The sequence below is a fragment of the Cetorhinus maximus genome, chromosome 33, assembly GCF_964194155.1.
Source record: "Cetorhinus maximus chromosome 33, sCetMax3.hap1.1, whole genome shotgun sequence".
In the NCBI taxonomy this organism is placed as follows: Eukaryota; Metazoa; Chordata; class Chondrichthyes; order Lamniformes; family Cetorhinidae; genus Cetorhinus; species Cetorhinus maximus.
In genome coordinates, this window is record NC_135911.1 from 13,482,483 (window position 1) to 13,496,520 (window position 14,038).

General features: G+C 47.2%; 1 protein-coding gene across 1 annotated transcript in view; it reads left to right on the top strand.

Annotated features, from left to right (window-relative positions):
* LOC144671566 (uncharacterized) overlaps positions 1-14,038 on the top strand; it is a 205,932-nt gene that overhangs the window by 93,593 nt on the left and 98,301 nt on the right. Inside the window, exon 5 of the mRNA XM_078533519.1 lies at positions 13,390-13,713. Coding sequence (XP_078389645.1) covers positions 13,390-13,713 — 324 coding nt within the window. The remainder of the gene's footprint in view (positions 1-13,389; positions 13,714-14,038) is intronic.

A 14,038-nucleotide genomic window follows, 5' to 3' on the forward strand; every position in this document is an offset into this window, starting at 1 on the left:
GAGCCCGGAAACGGGGGTGGAACCCAGCTACAACAGCAGCCATGGTGTCACCAGGAGCACCCTCGAGCAGGCAATTGGTATTTTATAGATGTGCTCCAGGCCCCTCGATCGCTCAGGTGGAGATCTGCAATATGCCCCAGCAAGGGTATGAAGAATAGTAGCGATGTGCTGCCTGCTACACAACATGGTGCAGAGGAGGGACATGCAGATCGATGACAGCATCACCATGGGCAGAGATCCAACTCTGAGGAGGATGTGGTGAGGAGAGGGAGGAGGAGGAAGAAGAGGAGGAGAAGGAGGGAGATGATGAGGGAATGAGTGGGATGTAGGTGATGAGGATGAGGTGTAGGGAGTTGAGGAGGATGAGGAGGAAGGAGATGAGGAGGGAAATGAGGAGGGGAGGCGGAGGAGGGAGATGAGGAGGGGAATGAGGAGGAGGAGGTGGAGGAGAATGAGGAGGAGGAAGATGATGAGGTAGATGAGGGAGAGGTGGAGGAGGAAGATGAGGAGGTTAAGGAGGAGGAAGATGAGGAGGGGATGAGGAGGATGAAGAGGAGGGAGATGAGGAGGGGAGGCGGAGGAGAGAGCTAAGGGGGATGAGGAGGGGGAGGCGGATGAGGGAGATGAGGAGGGGGATGAGGAGGGGGTGGCGGAGGAGGGAGATGAGGAGGATGAGGAGGAGGAGGCGGAGGAGGGAGATGAGGAGAAGGATGATGAGGATGAGGCGGAGGAGGGAGATGAGGAGGGGGATGAGGAGGGTGAGGCGGACGAGGGAGATGAGCAGGGGGATGATGAGGATGAGGCGGAGGAGGAGAATGAGGAGAGGGATGAGGAGGAGGGAGCCTCTGTCCGTGTGGAAGATTCTGAAAGGGATGAGGATTAGGAAGCGGCCAATGAGAGAGCAGCTGGGGGGCGTAGCCATGTAGCCAGGGCTCCCCCTGTGTGGGGCGGGGTCATCGCCAGACGCTCTTTGTGTGAAAACAGATTGTCATTGGCTCCTCCCATCTGCCAATTGCTATCAGCCAGTCCCTGGTGAGACACTCCCACAGAAAGAAGCTCGTCCATTGACCCCCCCTTTACTCAAGGGAATGCCCGTCCCCCAAAGGAACTTCACCATTGATGGGAAAGCCCATGATGGGCCGAACGTTCCAGGCTCAGGTAACAGGCGGACAGAGTTTCCAGCTCGGACACTCGCCTGACAAGACAACGACGTTTCCCCCGAGGGACAGGGACTTCACCATTGACGACCAACCGCTCAAATGGGCCTTTCTGATTTTAATCGGTGCCTGAGGGACCCAACCCCCACCGGGCCCTCCCCTGTACCCTCACCGCTCCGGGGTCACCCAGTCAGACTGCTATTCTAGACCACATCACCCCCCCTCCCCCACCCCCACCACCACCACCACCCCCACCCCCACCATGCCCGACCCACCCACTCCCCTGACCCCCGGGCCACACATCGGAATCTGGGACTGACATGTTTAGAGGTCGCGTTGGCGGAGCCGGAAATTCTGCCGTCCCTGTGCCCACCTGACCCGGGAGTGAAAATCCGGCCTAAACTTCCACTTTCTAGTATCTGACACAAGAGGCAATGAGCGAGTGGGCCGACGGTCAGGATTAATGTTGTTAATATGTGTTTGAGGGGCTGAGAATTCTCGGGGGACTAATTACTCTCTGAGCTGAAGCTTCGAAAACCTTATTTGATGCCGTGCATGTGGGGTTGAAAGATTTTTTTAAAAAACCACAGGCAGTTCACAGGAACCCACAGGAAACCCACAGAGAGACAGTCACTGGGAAACACACTCACTCCTTCTGGTTTCACCTTTTAACCACATCCTGTCTGTATGTCTCAAATGTTAAACACACCGGTCACATTCAGGGAGGTTTCACTCTGTGAAGTTTTCGCTCTCTCTCACAAACACACACAAACACTCACAGACACAAACAGGCACACACAGACACACACACACAAGCAGACACTCACATGCACACATACTCACACACACCGAGACACACACAATCAAACTCACTCACGCACCAACACACATACACACGCTCACACACTTACAGACAGACACAAACACACTCACATTCTCACATATACACATTCACTCACACACATGCACAAACACACACACAAACACAATATCCCAACGACAGCAAACTGTGATTAAGAGCTTCCTACAACTGAACTCACAGACCAAAGACGTATTGAACTGTCTCAAAGTGAACTGTTTTTCAAAGAATTACAAGATTGTGCACAGATCAAAAATGGCTGACACAAGTCATCTGATTGCTGATACTATGAAGTTGATCACTTCTCTGGAAAGGTTCAAATGAATTGCACTGCAGACCTGTTGCATGGAAGTTGATGCCTGGGGTATGTCAGGGTCCACTTCAAACAGGGACACTCTTTAAAGGAAGGCATTAAAATGCAAAGTGCTGGACTTTGATCAACTGTAGTTCTATCAAAACGGTGGGAACTGCTAACCAAGCAGATACATCACCATTCAAAACTCCCCTTGGATTATGCAATACACCCATCTCCTGTTGATTTATATCTTGAAATGCTTCAAATGTTTTGGAGATGCAAAGATAAAAATTGGGAATACTTGGTCTATAACAATGCATGCAATACATGCTGATTGAATTCCCTTTCAGGAATATACAGACAGGAGTTTAACAAATGGTTCTGCCAAGCAGATATACGGGAAATGAGGAGGAAAAAGAAATATGGCAGTCATCTAAAAACACTGCTGGAAAAGAACAGAAATGATTTCTCCCTCTCTCTCTCTCTCTCTCTCTCTCTCTCTCTCTCTCTCTCTCTCCCCTCACTCTCTCTCTCTCTGTCTGAAGCTAACAGAGTTTCTTCAACAACGTGTAAACCTGAGCCAGATGAACTACAGGATTCTAAAGCAAACCAACTAATTTAAAACAGCTTCAACCTTCACAACCTACGCCGCAGTACAAGCAAACGACTTAATCACTTCCTCTTTTAATTTTTTATTGGACTCTATGATTATTTTACCTTTGATATCTGTGTGTGTGTTTGTGTGTGTTCTGTGTGTGTGTGTGCCTTCCTGTGTGTGTGTGTGTGTGTTTGTGTGTGTGTGTGTGTGTGTGTGCCTTCCTGTGTGAGCGTGTGTGTGTGTGTGTGTGTGTGTGTGTGTGCCTGTCTGTGTGTGTGTGGTGTGTGTCTGTGTGGTTGTCTGTGTGAGAATGTGTGTGTGTGCCTGCATTTGTCTGTGTGTGCATGTGAGCCTGTCTGTGTGTGTGTTTCTGTGTTTGTGTGCATTTGTGGGTGTGTGTGTGTGCCTGTGTACCTGTCTGTGTGTGTGTCTGTGTGTCTAATCTCAGGTTGATTTATATCTTGAAATGCATGAAATGTTTTGGAGATGCAAAGATCAAAAAGCGGGATTTCTTGTTCTACATTAATGAATGCAAGACATGCTGATAGAATTCCCTTTTGGGAATATACAGACAAGAGTTTACCGAATGGTTCTGCCAAGCAGATATAAGAGAAAGGAGGAGGAAAAAGAAATATGGCAGCCATCTGAATACACTGCTGGAAAAGAGCAGAAATTATTTCTCCATCTCTCTCTCTCTCCCCCACCCTCTCACTCTCCCTCTCTCTCTCTCTGTCTGAAGCTAACAGAGTGTCTTCAATAAGGTGCAAGCCTGAGCCAGATGAAATACAGGATTCTACAGAAAACCAACTAATTTAAAACAGATTGAAACTTTACAACCTACGCCGCAGGACAAGCAAACGACTCTTTTAATTTTTTATTGGACCCTGTAATTTTTTTACCTCTGATATCTGTGTGTGTGTGTCTGTATGTGTGTCTGTATGTGTGTGTGCCATCCTGTGTGTGTGTGTGTGTGTGTGTGTTTGTGTGTGTGTGTGTGCCTTTCTGTGTGAGCGTGTGTATGTGTGTCTGTGCCTGTCTGTGTGTGTGTGTGGGCGGGGGGGGGGGGGGGGGGGGGGGGGGGGGGCGGGTTGCGTCTGTGTGCTTGTCTGTGTGAGCGTGTTTGTGTGTGTGTGTGTGTGCATTTGTCTGTGTGTGCGTGTGAGCCTGTCAAGCAGATATAAGAGAAAGTAGGAGGAAAAAGAAACATGGCAGTCATCCAAAAACACTGCTGGAAAAGAGCAGAAATTCTCTCTCTCTCTCTCTCTTTCTGAAGCTAACAGAGCGTCTTCAACAATGTGCAAATCTGAATCAAATCAGCACCAGATGCCACAGGAAATCAATTAACTTTGAGTAGCTGCAACCTTCAACAATCTAAGCCTCAAAGGCAAGCAAAGGTATTAATCCTATATTCTTGCAAATTTTTATTGGACTCTAACTTTTTAATTCTGACCTGTGTGTCTGTGTGTGTGTGTGAGTGTGTGTGTGTGTGCCTGCCTGCCTGTGTGCCTGTCTGTGCGAATGTATTTGAGTGTGTGTGTGTGTTTGTCTTTCTGACTGTCTGCCTGTGTGCCTGTCTGTGCGAATGTATGTGTGTGCATGTGCATGCCTGTCTGTCTGTGTGAGTGTGTGTGTGTGTCTGTCTGTGCGAGCGTGTATCTGTGTGAACATGCTTGAGTGAATGTGTGTGACTGTGTGAGTCTATGAGTCTGTGTGAACATGTGCGTCTGTATGCATGCGTCTATGTCACTATGTTTGTGTGATCGTGTGTGAGTGTGTGTGTGTCTGTGTGTTTCTGCGTGAACGTGTGTGAACGTGTGTGAGTGTGTGTGTGTGTCTGCATGTGTGTGTGTTTGTGTCTGCGTGAACGTGTGTGAGTGAATGTGTGCCTGTGTATGTGTGTGTGTGTGTGTATCTGGGTGCACGTGTATTGTCGCATCTTTATTATTAGCGTTATTTAAAAATAGTGATCACACAAGCCTAGTTTCTAAGGAAATGAAACTGCAAACAATTTACAGTAAAGTGAAACGTACAGGAATCATCTATTTATTTTGAGCTGATGATATATAATTACACATGAGGCATGTTGCTAATTTCAAACATCATCTGAAATATGGCAATTCTGACAGAGCAGCACTCCCTCAGCACTCACCCTCGGACATTGCGGTCCTCCCTCAGCACTGAGCCCCTGACAGTGCGGCACTCCCTCAGTACTGACCCTCCGATAGTGCAGCACTCCCTCAGTACTGGGCCTCTGATAGTGCAGGACTTCCTCAGTACTGGCCCTCCGAATGTGCAGCACAACCTCAGTACTGGCCCTCTGACAGTGAAGCACTCCCTCAGTACTGACCCTCCGACAGTGCAACACTCCCTCAGTACTGACGCTCTGAAAGTGCAGCACTCCCTCAGTACTGACCCTCCGAAAGTGCAGCACTCCCTCGGTACTGAACCTCCGAAAGTTCAGCACTCCCTCAGCACTGACCCTCCGACAGTTCAGCACTGCCTCATTACTGACCCTTGGACAGTGCAGCGCTCCCTCAGTATTGACCCTCTGACAGTGCAGCACTCCCTCAGTACTGACCCTCTGACAGTGCAGCACTCCCTCAGTACTGACCCTCCAACAGTTCAGCACTCCATCAGCAGTGACCCTCCGACAGTGCAGCACTCCCTCAGCACTCCCTCACTTGGGAGAGTCTGTCTGTGTTTTAAGCTGAAACCTTGAGACGGTTTCAAAACCCCAACCTTCCGTCTCGAAGAGAGAGAGAGAGAGAGAGTGCGTGTGTGAGAGAGAGAGACAATGTGTGGGTGAGAGAGTGAGAGTGTGTATGTGTGAGAGAGGGAAGGATAGAGAGAAAGAGAAAATGTGTGTGAGAGAGCAAAAGAGAAGTAGAGTGTGAGTGCATGAGAGAGGGAGTAGCTTGTGTGTGAGAGAGAGAGTGTGTGAGAGAGAAAGAGAATGTCTGTGTTAGAGAGAGAGAGAGTTTATGTGTGAGAGAGAAAGATATAGAGAGAGCGTTTGTATGAGATAGTGTGTGTGCGAAAGAGAGAGTGTGTCTGTAAGAGAGAGTGTTTGTGTATGTGAGAGGGTGTTTGTGTGAGAGCGTGTTTGTGTGTGTGTGTGTTTGTGTGTTTGAGAGAGAGGGTGTGTGTGTTTGAGAGAGGGAGAGTGTGTGTTTGAGAGAGGGAGTGTATGTGTTTAAGAGAGTGAACGAGAGAAAATGTGTGTATGTGTGTGTGAGAGAGAGGGTGTGTGTGTTTGAGAGATGGAGTGTGCGAGAGAGAGATGGTGTGCGTGTTTGAGAGAGAGGGAGATTGTGTGTTTGATAAAGGGAGTGAGAAAGAATGTGTATGTGAGAGAGAGAGTGTGTGTGTGTATGTGTGTGTGTGAACAAGAGCGTGTTTGTGTAAAGGAGTGCATGTTTGAGAGTGTGTGTGTGTGAGTGCGTGCGTGTATTTGTGAATGTCTGTGTGTGTGTGAGTTTGTGTGTGTGAGTGTGTGTGCATTCTGACTAAGCCGAGTTCAGTTTCAGACATTGCTAGGCACCACTTTGCCGCCTCTCTGTGAGACTGTGTGTTTCTGACAGCAAGTCAGGCAGAAATAGTCCAGAATGGCCTGTGGTGTTGTAGCATTGAAACAATGACATGAACTAAATGAGTGCTGCACTAAATAAAGACATGGAGTGACCACACCAAAAAACCACGTGACTTCCCCAGTTTCACATCTCCCTCAAACACACAAAAACTGTGTTAACACTGACCCTCCTACCAGAGCCAGTTCACCTCTTGTCCGAAGCAGTCAGGAGAGGCAGATCATCTCTTCTCCGATCCTGGTAAACTGAACATTACCAGAATTAGATCAGCTCCCTGAAGTGTCTCCAGTTAGTCATTCATCTGTCAGGATTGACTCTACAACCCTGGGGACTCATTCTCCTGTAAGTAAAACACTTGCTGCTCCAGTCAAATCTCTTCTGTATAACATGATCTCTCGATGTCCCAGAGCACTTTACAATTGAGTTCACCCTTTTTTCGAAGTGTAGTTACTGTTGTAATGTAGGAAATGCTGCAGCCAAATAGCGCACAGCAAGCTCCCACAAACAGCAATGTGATCATCTGATTTTAGTGATTGGTTGAGGGATAACTATTGGCCCCAGGACACCGGGGAGAACTCCCTCCTGCTCTTCTTCCAAATAGTGGCTGTGGGGTCTTTCACACCCGCCCGAGAGGGCAGACGGGTGCCTCGGTTTAGTGTCTAATATTGGACTAATCTCCAGGCGAGGTTGGCTGGATGGATTATTGACAAGGTCCATTCACCCTGTAAAGAGTTTCTCTGTTTTGAAATATCTGATCAGATATCGAGTTCTGTGTCTAAACCTTGTGTTGAAAAGACACCTTTCCAGAAATTCAAGAAAAAACCGAGCTGCTTGATCGTACAGTTATCTGTTCAGGCATGGCCCCTTGTTCAAAATAACAAACATTATTTAAAAATAGTGATCACACAAGCCTGGTTAACAAGGAAATGAAACCATGAACAATTTGATCTGATGATATAGAATTTTACATGAGGCATCTTTGTAATTTCAAACATAATCTGAAGTATGGCAGTTCTGACAGTGCAGGACTCCCTCAGGGCTGACCCTCCGACAGTGCAGCACTCCCTCAGTACTGATGCTCTGACAGTGAAGCACTCCCTCAGTACTGACCCTCCGACAGTGTAGCACTCCCTCATTACTGACCCTCTGACAGTGCAGCAATCACACAGTACTGACCCTCTGACAGTGCAGCACTCCCTCAGTACTGACCCTCCGACAGTGCAGCACTCACTCAGTACTGACCCTCTGACAGTGCAGCACTCCCTCAGTACTGACCCTCCGACAGTGCAGCACTCCCTCAATACTGACCCTCCGACAGACCAGCACTCCCTCAGTACTGACCCTCCCACAGTGCAGCTCTCCCTCAGTACTGACCTTCTGACAGTGCAGCACTCCCTCAGTACTGACCCTCTGACAGTGCAGCACTACCCCAGTACTGACCCTCTGACAGTGCAGCACTCCCTCAGTACTGACCCTCTGACAGTGCAGCATTCCCTCAATACTGACCCTCCAACAGTGCAGCATTCCCTCAATACTGACCCTCCAACAGTACACCACTCCCTCAGTACTGACCCTCCAACAGTGCGGCACTCCCTCAGTACTGATCCTCCGACAGCGCAGCACTCTCTCAGTACTGACCCTCTGACAGTGCAAAGCTCCCTCAGTACTGACCCTCTGACAGTGCAGCGCTCCCTCAGTACTCACCCTACGACAGTACAGCACTCACTCAGTACTGATCCTCTGACAGTGCAGCACTCCCTCAGTACTGATCCTCTGACAGTGAGGCACTCCCTCTGTAATGACACAAGAGATACAAGGAAGAGACTGAAGAACTAGCTGAATGAATCAAAAGAGGCCTTTACAGTATCACAACAAGTTTACAGTGCAGAAGGAGTCGATTCAGCCCCCTCGAGCCTGTTACACAGGAACAGGAGGAGGCCATTCAGCTCCCTCGAGCCTGTTACACAGGAACAGGAGGAGGCCCATTCAGCCCATTGAGCCTGTTAGACAGGAACAGGAGGAGGCCCATTCAACCCCCTCGAGCCTGTTACACAGGAACAGGAGGAGGCCCATTCAGCCCATTGAGCCTGTTAGACAGGAACAGGAAGAGGCCCATTTAGCCACCTGGATTCTGTTACACAGGAACAGGATGAGGACATTCAACCACTGTCTTGGTACCAAAGGGGTTACCAGTTTGCTTACAGTGCAAGACAAAGAGTTGGATTATCACATTCACACCAACCACCTCACATTTTGACTCACAGTTACACATCAGCCCTTTCTAATTAAATACACAGAGGAAACAGCACAGGAAGTGGTCATTCAGCCCAAACAGTGCATGTGGGCAGTTACTCCCCAGGCGATCAGTCGGACAGTTCCTGGGTTAATAACGGAACGCTTGGAATTCACTGCCACGACCAACACCGTCCTTTGTTGATGTTGTGAGTTTATAAAGAAAGATTCCAATGATTGATGCCTTTGAAAGATTTCTACCGATTATTGAGATCTGGGTGTGAGGCTCAAGTCTGTTGTAGAGAACATCTTTCTAGCTCAAGGGATGAGGGATGTGCAGAGACATGAGCTTTGGGACACCCTGAGGTGGTGAAAGATTCTATAGAAATGCAAGTCCTTCATTGCTGTTCTTTCTTAAAGCCTTGTAACTCGCTGCAGAGCACCTTTCATCCCACAGAGAATCAAATTAGCCTGTGAAGACATTGCTTGAAAGCAGTTCTGATCTCTCGAGAGCTGTCGGACAAGAGGTGAGGTCTCATTAACTCCTTTCCTTTTCAGAGTTTGATAGCGAGAATCTGATGAAATATCTGGGAGTGGACAATGATCGGTAAATATTACTTCCTCCTGTCACTTCTCCAAGGTAATATCATTGTCAGCTCATACAGATTTATGGTTAATAGTCTCTGTAAAAGATCATTCTTATTGAGCTGTGATTGGGAACCGATTCAGCAGTGAGCCAGTGTACAAACTCACACCAAGTCCCATTCACCCATAACCCCTGTGCTCACTGATAGTCACTGACTCCCTGTCTGACAACAGAATTGGAGGACAGGAGAGATCTCGGAGGTTGCAGGGCTGGAGGAGGTTACAAGGATATGCAGTGAAGAGGGGTTATGGATGGATAAGGAATTGATACTGAGATTTTGAAAATTGAGGCTTTGCTGGATTGGGAGCCTGTGTAGGTCAGCGAGTGACAGGGGAGCGATCGGCTGAATAGAGAAGCAGGGATAAAAACTGGGGGATGAAGTCTTTCCCGATGCTAGGACTCCGATAGCCATGCCCTGTAATTTTTCTCTCATGCTGATTTTAGTCAGAATTGCCCATGAAGACAACACAGCAGCTCTTAGAATATAAAGGCTATTCAGCGTCACACTTCCTGTCCATTCTCACCATGCTAGAAACTTCGATAAGGGAGCAAGGTAACTGAAAGAGGGAAGGAAGGCAAAGCAGTCTGTGTGTAAAACTGTCAAATATTCTGAGTTATCATGATTGTCTCTGATCTGCTGCAGAGTTTAAATTTCACAGAATCTTAGCCCTTTGCAGCTCAGAGAGAGACCATTGACTCACTGCCTGAAAGGGCGGTGGAAGCCGATTCACCAGGAACTTTCAGAAGGAGAACTGGATAAATACTTGAAGGGGGCATTTTGCAGGGCTGTGTAGGAGAGAGCAGAGGTGAGAGTGCGACTAATTGGACAGATCTTTCAAAGGCCCAGCATCAGCACGAACAGCCAAATGGCTTCCTTCTGTTCCGTATCATTCTACAATCCGATAAATTAGGTCCCAGTTCAATAACTCTTCAGGCTCCTGCTGCAGGGATGGACCTTTGAGGAAGACAGGGGACACGAGGTTTCTAATATTGTGTTCTTATTTCTTGACAATTACATAAGTGTATGGAACTGTTGAAAATTTGACTCTCTAAAGCATAGAGGTAATCTGCTGGTGCACCCAGATCTTGTGATGGGAACCTTGTCTGGAGGTGTCTTTAATTGGTCACAGTGATCTGTGGGATTTAAGAATACAGGATCACAAATGTTCCGGTATGATGCCCTGCCTTCCTTTAACAATGGCTCCCTGGGAGATTCCTCGCTTATCCCGATAAGGTCAAATTGAATCAGTCCATCCTTCAAAGATGCTTCCATAGTTTCTGTAGAATTTTTCACCGTTCCCTCTTGTAGCTGCGGGCATTTGTGTTGTGCTAAATGTACTGGATCGATTGACGCACTTGCCTTCTCCTGTAGGTGCTAAATTGCAGCTCCCTAGAAACTGGCAATAATGTTGAAACTTTCTACAAATTTCAATGTTATGTCGTGAACTGAGGTGATCGGCTAATTTCTGAGGTTGACCCATGTGAGGTCTGACAGATTCCAAGGATTGTCACGAGTGTGAGGTCACGACATGTCGGTAGACCTGCAATTGCTCAGCCTTTAGTCTCCACCAGGTAGAACACCTGTGACACCCAGGAGGATTGATTGTAATTGCACCCCAGGACTATGGATTCTGCACATGGAGTTAGTGAAGTGTTGTACACTGCAAGATTCATAGCAGTATGTTTCCCCATGGCCTTCCATGTCTTTGAATACATGTCTTTTAAAATTTGCTGGAGGAGTCGGGGGATGGGAATTTGCTTTTGCTCTTGCCCCTGTGTCAATCCATTTCCTGGTTTGTCAGTCACCACATGTATATGTTCCTGATGGGATACCGGATGGTCATTCTTATTGCTGGAAGATTCCCCGTTGTGTACGGTCTGTTTGGATCAGCACACAGCTCTTTGTAGCTGCATCAACCTTTGCTCTAGAGCTCTTCCGCTGCCAATGGCCCTTTCTGCCACAAGCCTTGCAGGATTGGTGGAAGGCTGTGCATTTCCTTGGTTCCTGCAGAAGGCCACACCTTCCACATGTCTCACCGGGCTTGGATATTCTACTGACTGCGTCAACAACTGGTGTTGTACTGAGGGCCTGTAAGCTTCGTTGACCTTCGAGGATCACTTCGTATTTATGTCCATCCTTAAGTAGCTCATCAATACTATATACTTTGGTCTTATGTAGCAGATCTTTCTGGAACGCGTCAATGGGAGTGGATGTGATCACCAACTCAACAACTCTGTCTGCAGGCTCTGCTTTTGAAATCACAATACACAACCTTTTCTCAGCATTGGCTGATGAAGTCGTCTATGGATTCTGTAGGCTGATCAAATGACCTAAACTCTAGTCGATGAATATGGAGTTTAACCTGATTCTGAACCTGTCTTCCAATGTCGTCCATATCTATTGGGGATCCTTTTGCTCTTCTGCTATTAATCCTGACGTGTTGAGCCTGTGTAAAACTTCATTCCCAATCGCGAGGTGAATTTTTATGGCTTGCTCGTCTGGTTCAGTCACACCTGAATCAGGAAACCAGAGCTCTGTTCGCTGTTTAAACATTCAGAATTCAGATAGTCGGTCAGCTACATCCCAATTCAAACTGGGGAATTTAGTGGACATTTTGACAATATTCCTTTGACCTTCCTTTTCCTACAGTACCTGGGATGAGTGTAGCTTTAGCCCCTTTCGTGTGCTTTTCCGAAGCTCTGCCCACGAAGACAGGTTGTAGCAGGAACACACCACGGAGTAATGGAGTCTTTGTTTTTTATTCAATTTGGTGTTCAGCAATCTTGAAGCCGCCCGTTACAATCGCTTACTTCTCTGGCCCGATTTTTATAATGGTTTTTGTGAGTTGGACTCTCCCTCGCTCACTGTCGATCCGGCCCACACCCTGGTCACTCACCTTCCCTGTCTGAGCTAACCCGCTGCTGGTGCTCGCGATATGGGAATGACTATCTGTTCCGCTCCTACGCTACTTCTCCTGGCAACTCCTTTCAACAGAACTGAAAGTACTTTTCTCTGTCTCTGTGGGTCCCTCCCTCTGGACCACTGTTCCTAGGCAACAGCACAGTTTCTTACACCTTGTATTTGTTTTGACTTCCCTTCAACAGTCATAAAACCTCAATGGAATTCTGGCTTATTGTTAGCTCAAGTTCCCCCCTTTCTAAACACACAAATGCAGAAATACAAACTACACTGGAACTTAAATATATACCTCATGCCGAACACACACATATACACATATAACTTACGTATGCCGACCCAGTTCCTAAAATTCACATGACACACTTCCCCTCGAGTGATGTCATGCTGCTATCCCTGAAAGGCATATTACAACAGTGTTATCACTTGGCAGGTGATGTGTGTCAGGCAGACCAAGTCCACGAGGGAAACGTGTTCACACTATCATAATGATTTTGCAATTTGTATTTATGATGAGATGTGTGCACTGAATTCAGAAGCAATAAGTCCACCAAGACCTTTAGAGATTTAAAAAAATAAAGTGAAATATTTGTCATCAAAACAAAAGATTTCAAGTACATACATAAGACTACAATTACTGCTATAATAACTCCTAAAACTCCTAATTAACCTGACTCCCAGTTACACTCCCTTTAAGGCAACGGACCAAAAATAGATGTTAGATTTAAAACAAACTCAGCAAGTTAACACAATGCCCTGGACAGTGGAATTCCAAATGGATTTTCCCCAACTTCAGTTCTGTTGGAAAGCTGGCTTGTGTACAAACAGGGTCCTGAGGACCATGAGCCAATGTAGAATGAACTTGTCCGCTCGTGTGTCCAGGATTCTCTTCCATCCATTGTGAAACCTTGGGGAGATCCTTGTGTGTCCTGTAGATGGTCCACACTGCAGCCACTGTGACCCAGTGACGGAGGGGGTGGATATCAAGTCTAGTGGATCGACAAAACATCCAGGGTTAAATATTGATATTTCTCTTCCCAGTTGGACTGTCACAAGAGTGGAAAAGGAACACTCCACGTCAGGTGGCAGCACAGGAAGGTTCGTGTGTACAGATTCCATGTAATTACAGTTACCCATCAGATTTGGTAAAGAAACCACGTGTCGGAATCTGGTATATGAGAAGGTACACACGGAAATCTTGGTCTACATGGTCCATAGTCTTTCACTCCGAGGATGACAATCATGAGTTACCACGGTTGCGCCATCGGACCCGGCTGTCTGGAGAACTGAAAGATGGCGACTGTTCCCTGATTATAAACAACATCAGACGGCAAGATGGAGGACATTATTATTTCAGCATAGAATTTGAAAATGGTCTTCCGAGCCATAACTATTACCCTGTAACCCGGCTTCACGTTTCTGGTAAGTGCTGTGTTATAATTACTCAACAATTCACATTCAACACTCAGTGGGAAATTACAGTGTTTGATTTGCTTGTTTTTTGGCCGTGTCAACCAGCGTCACTATTTTTAATGATTTGTCTATTTCTGCTCCCAGATCCATGAGCTTATTGTGTGTGATTGAATCGGCATCATAGATCTAATGGAAACCGAGCTGAGGGGTGATGACACCTCCCCCCTGAGCGAAGTGTCTCCTCCCGACTACACCTTCCACCCCTCACACAGTCCTTGTAAACCCCCGTCCCATCTCCAGCCTCTCTTTCCCCTCCAAAGTCCTTGAACGTGTT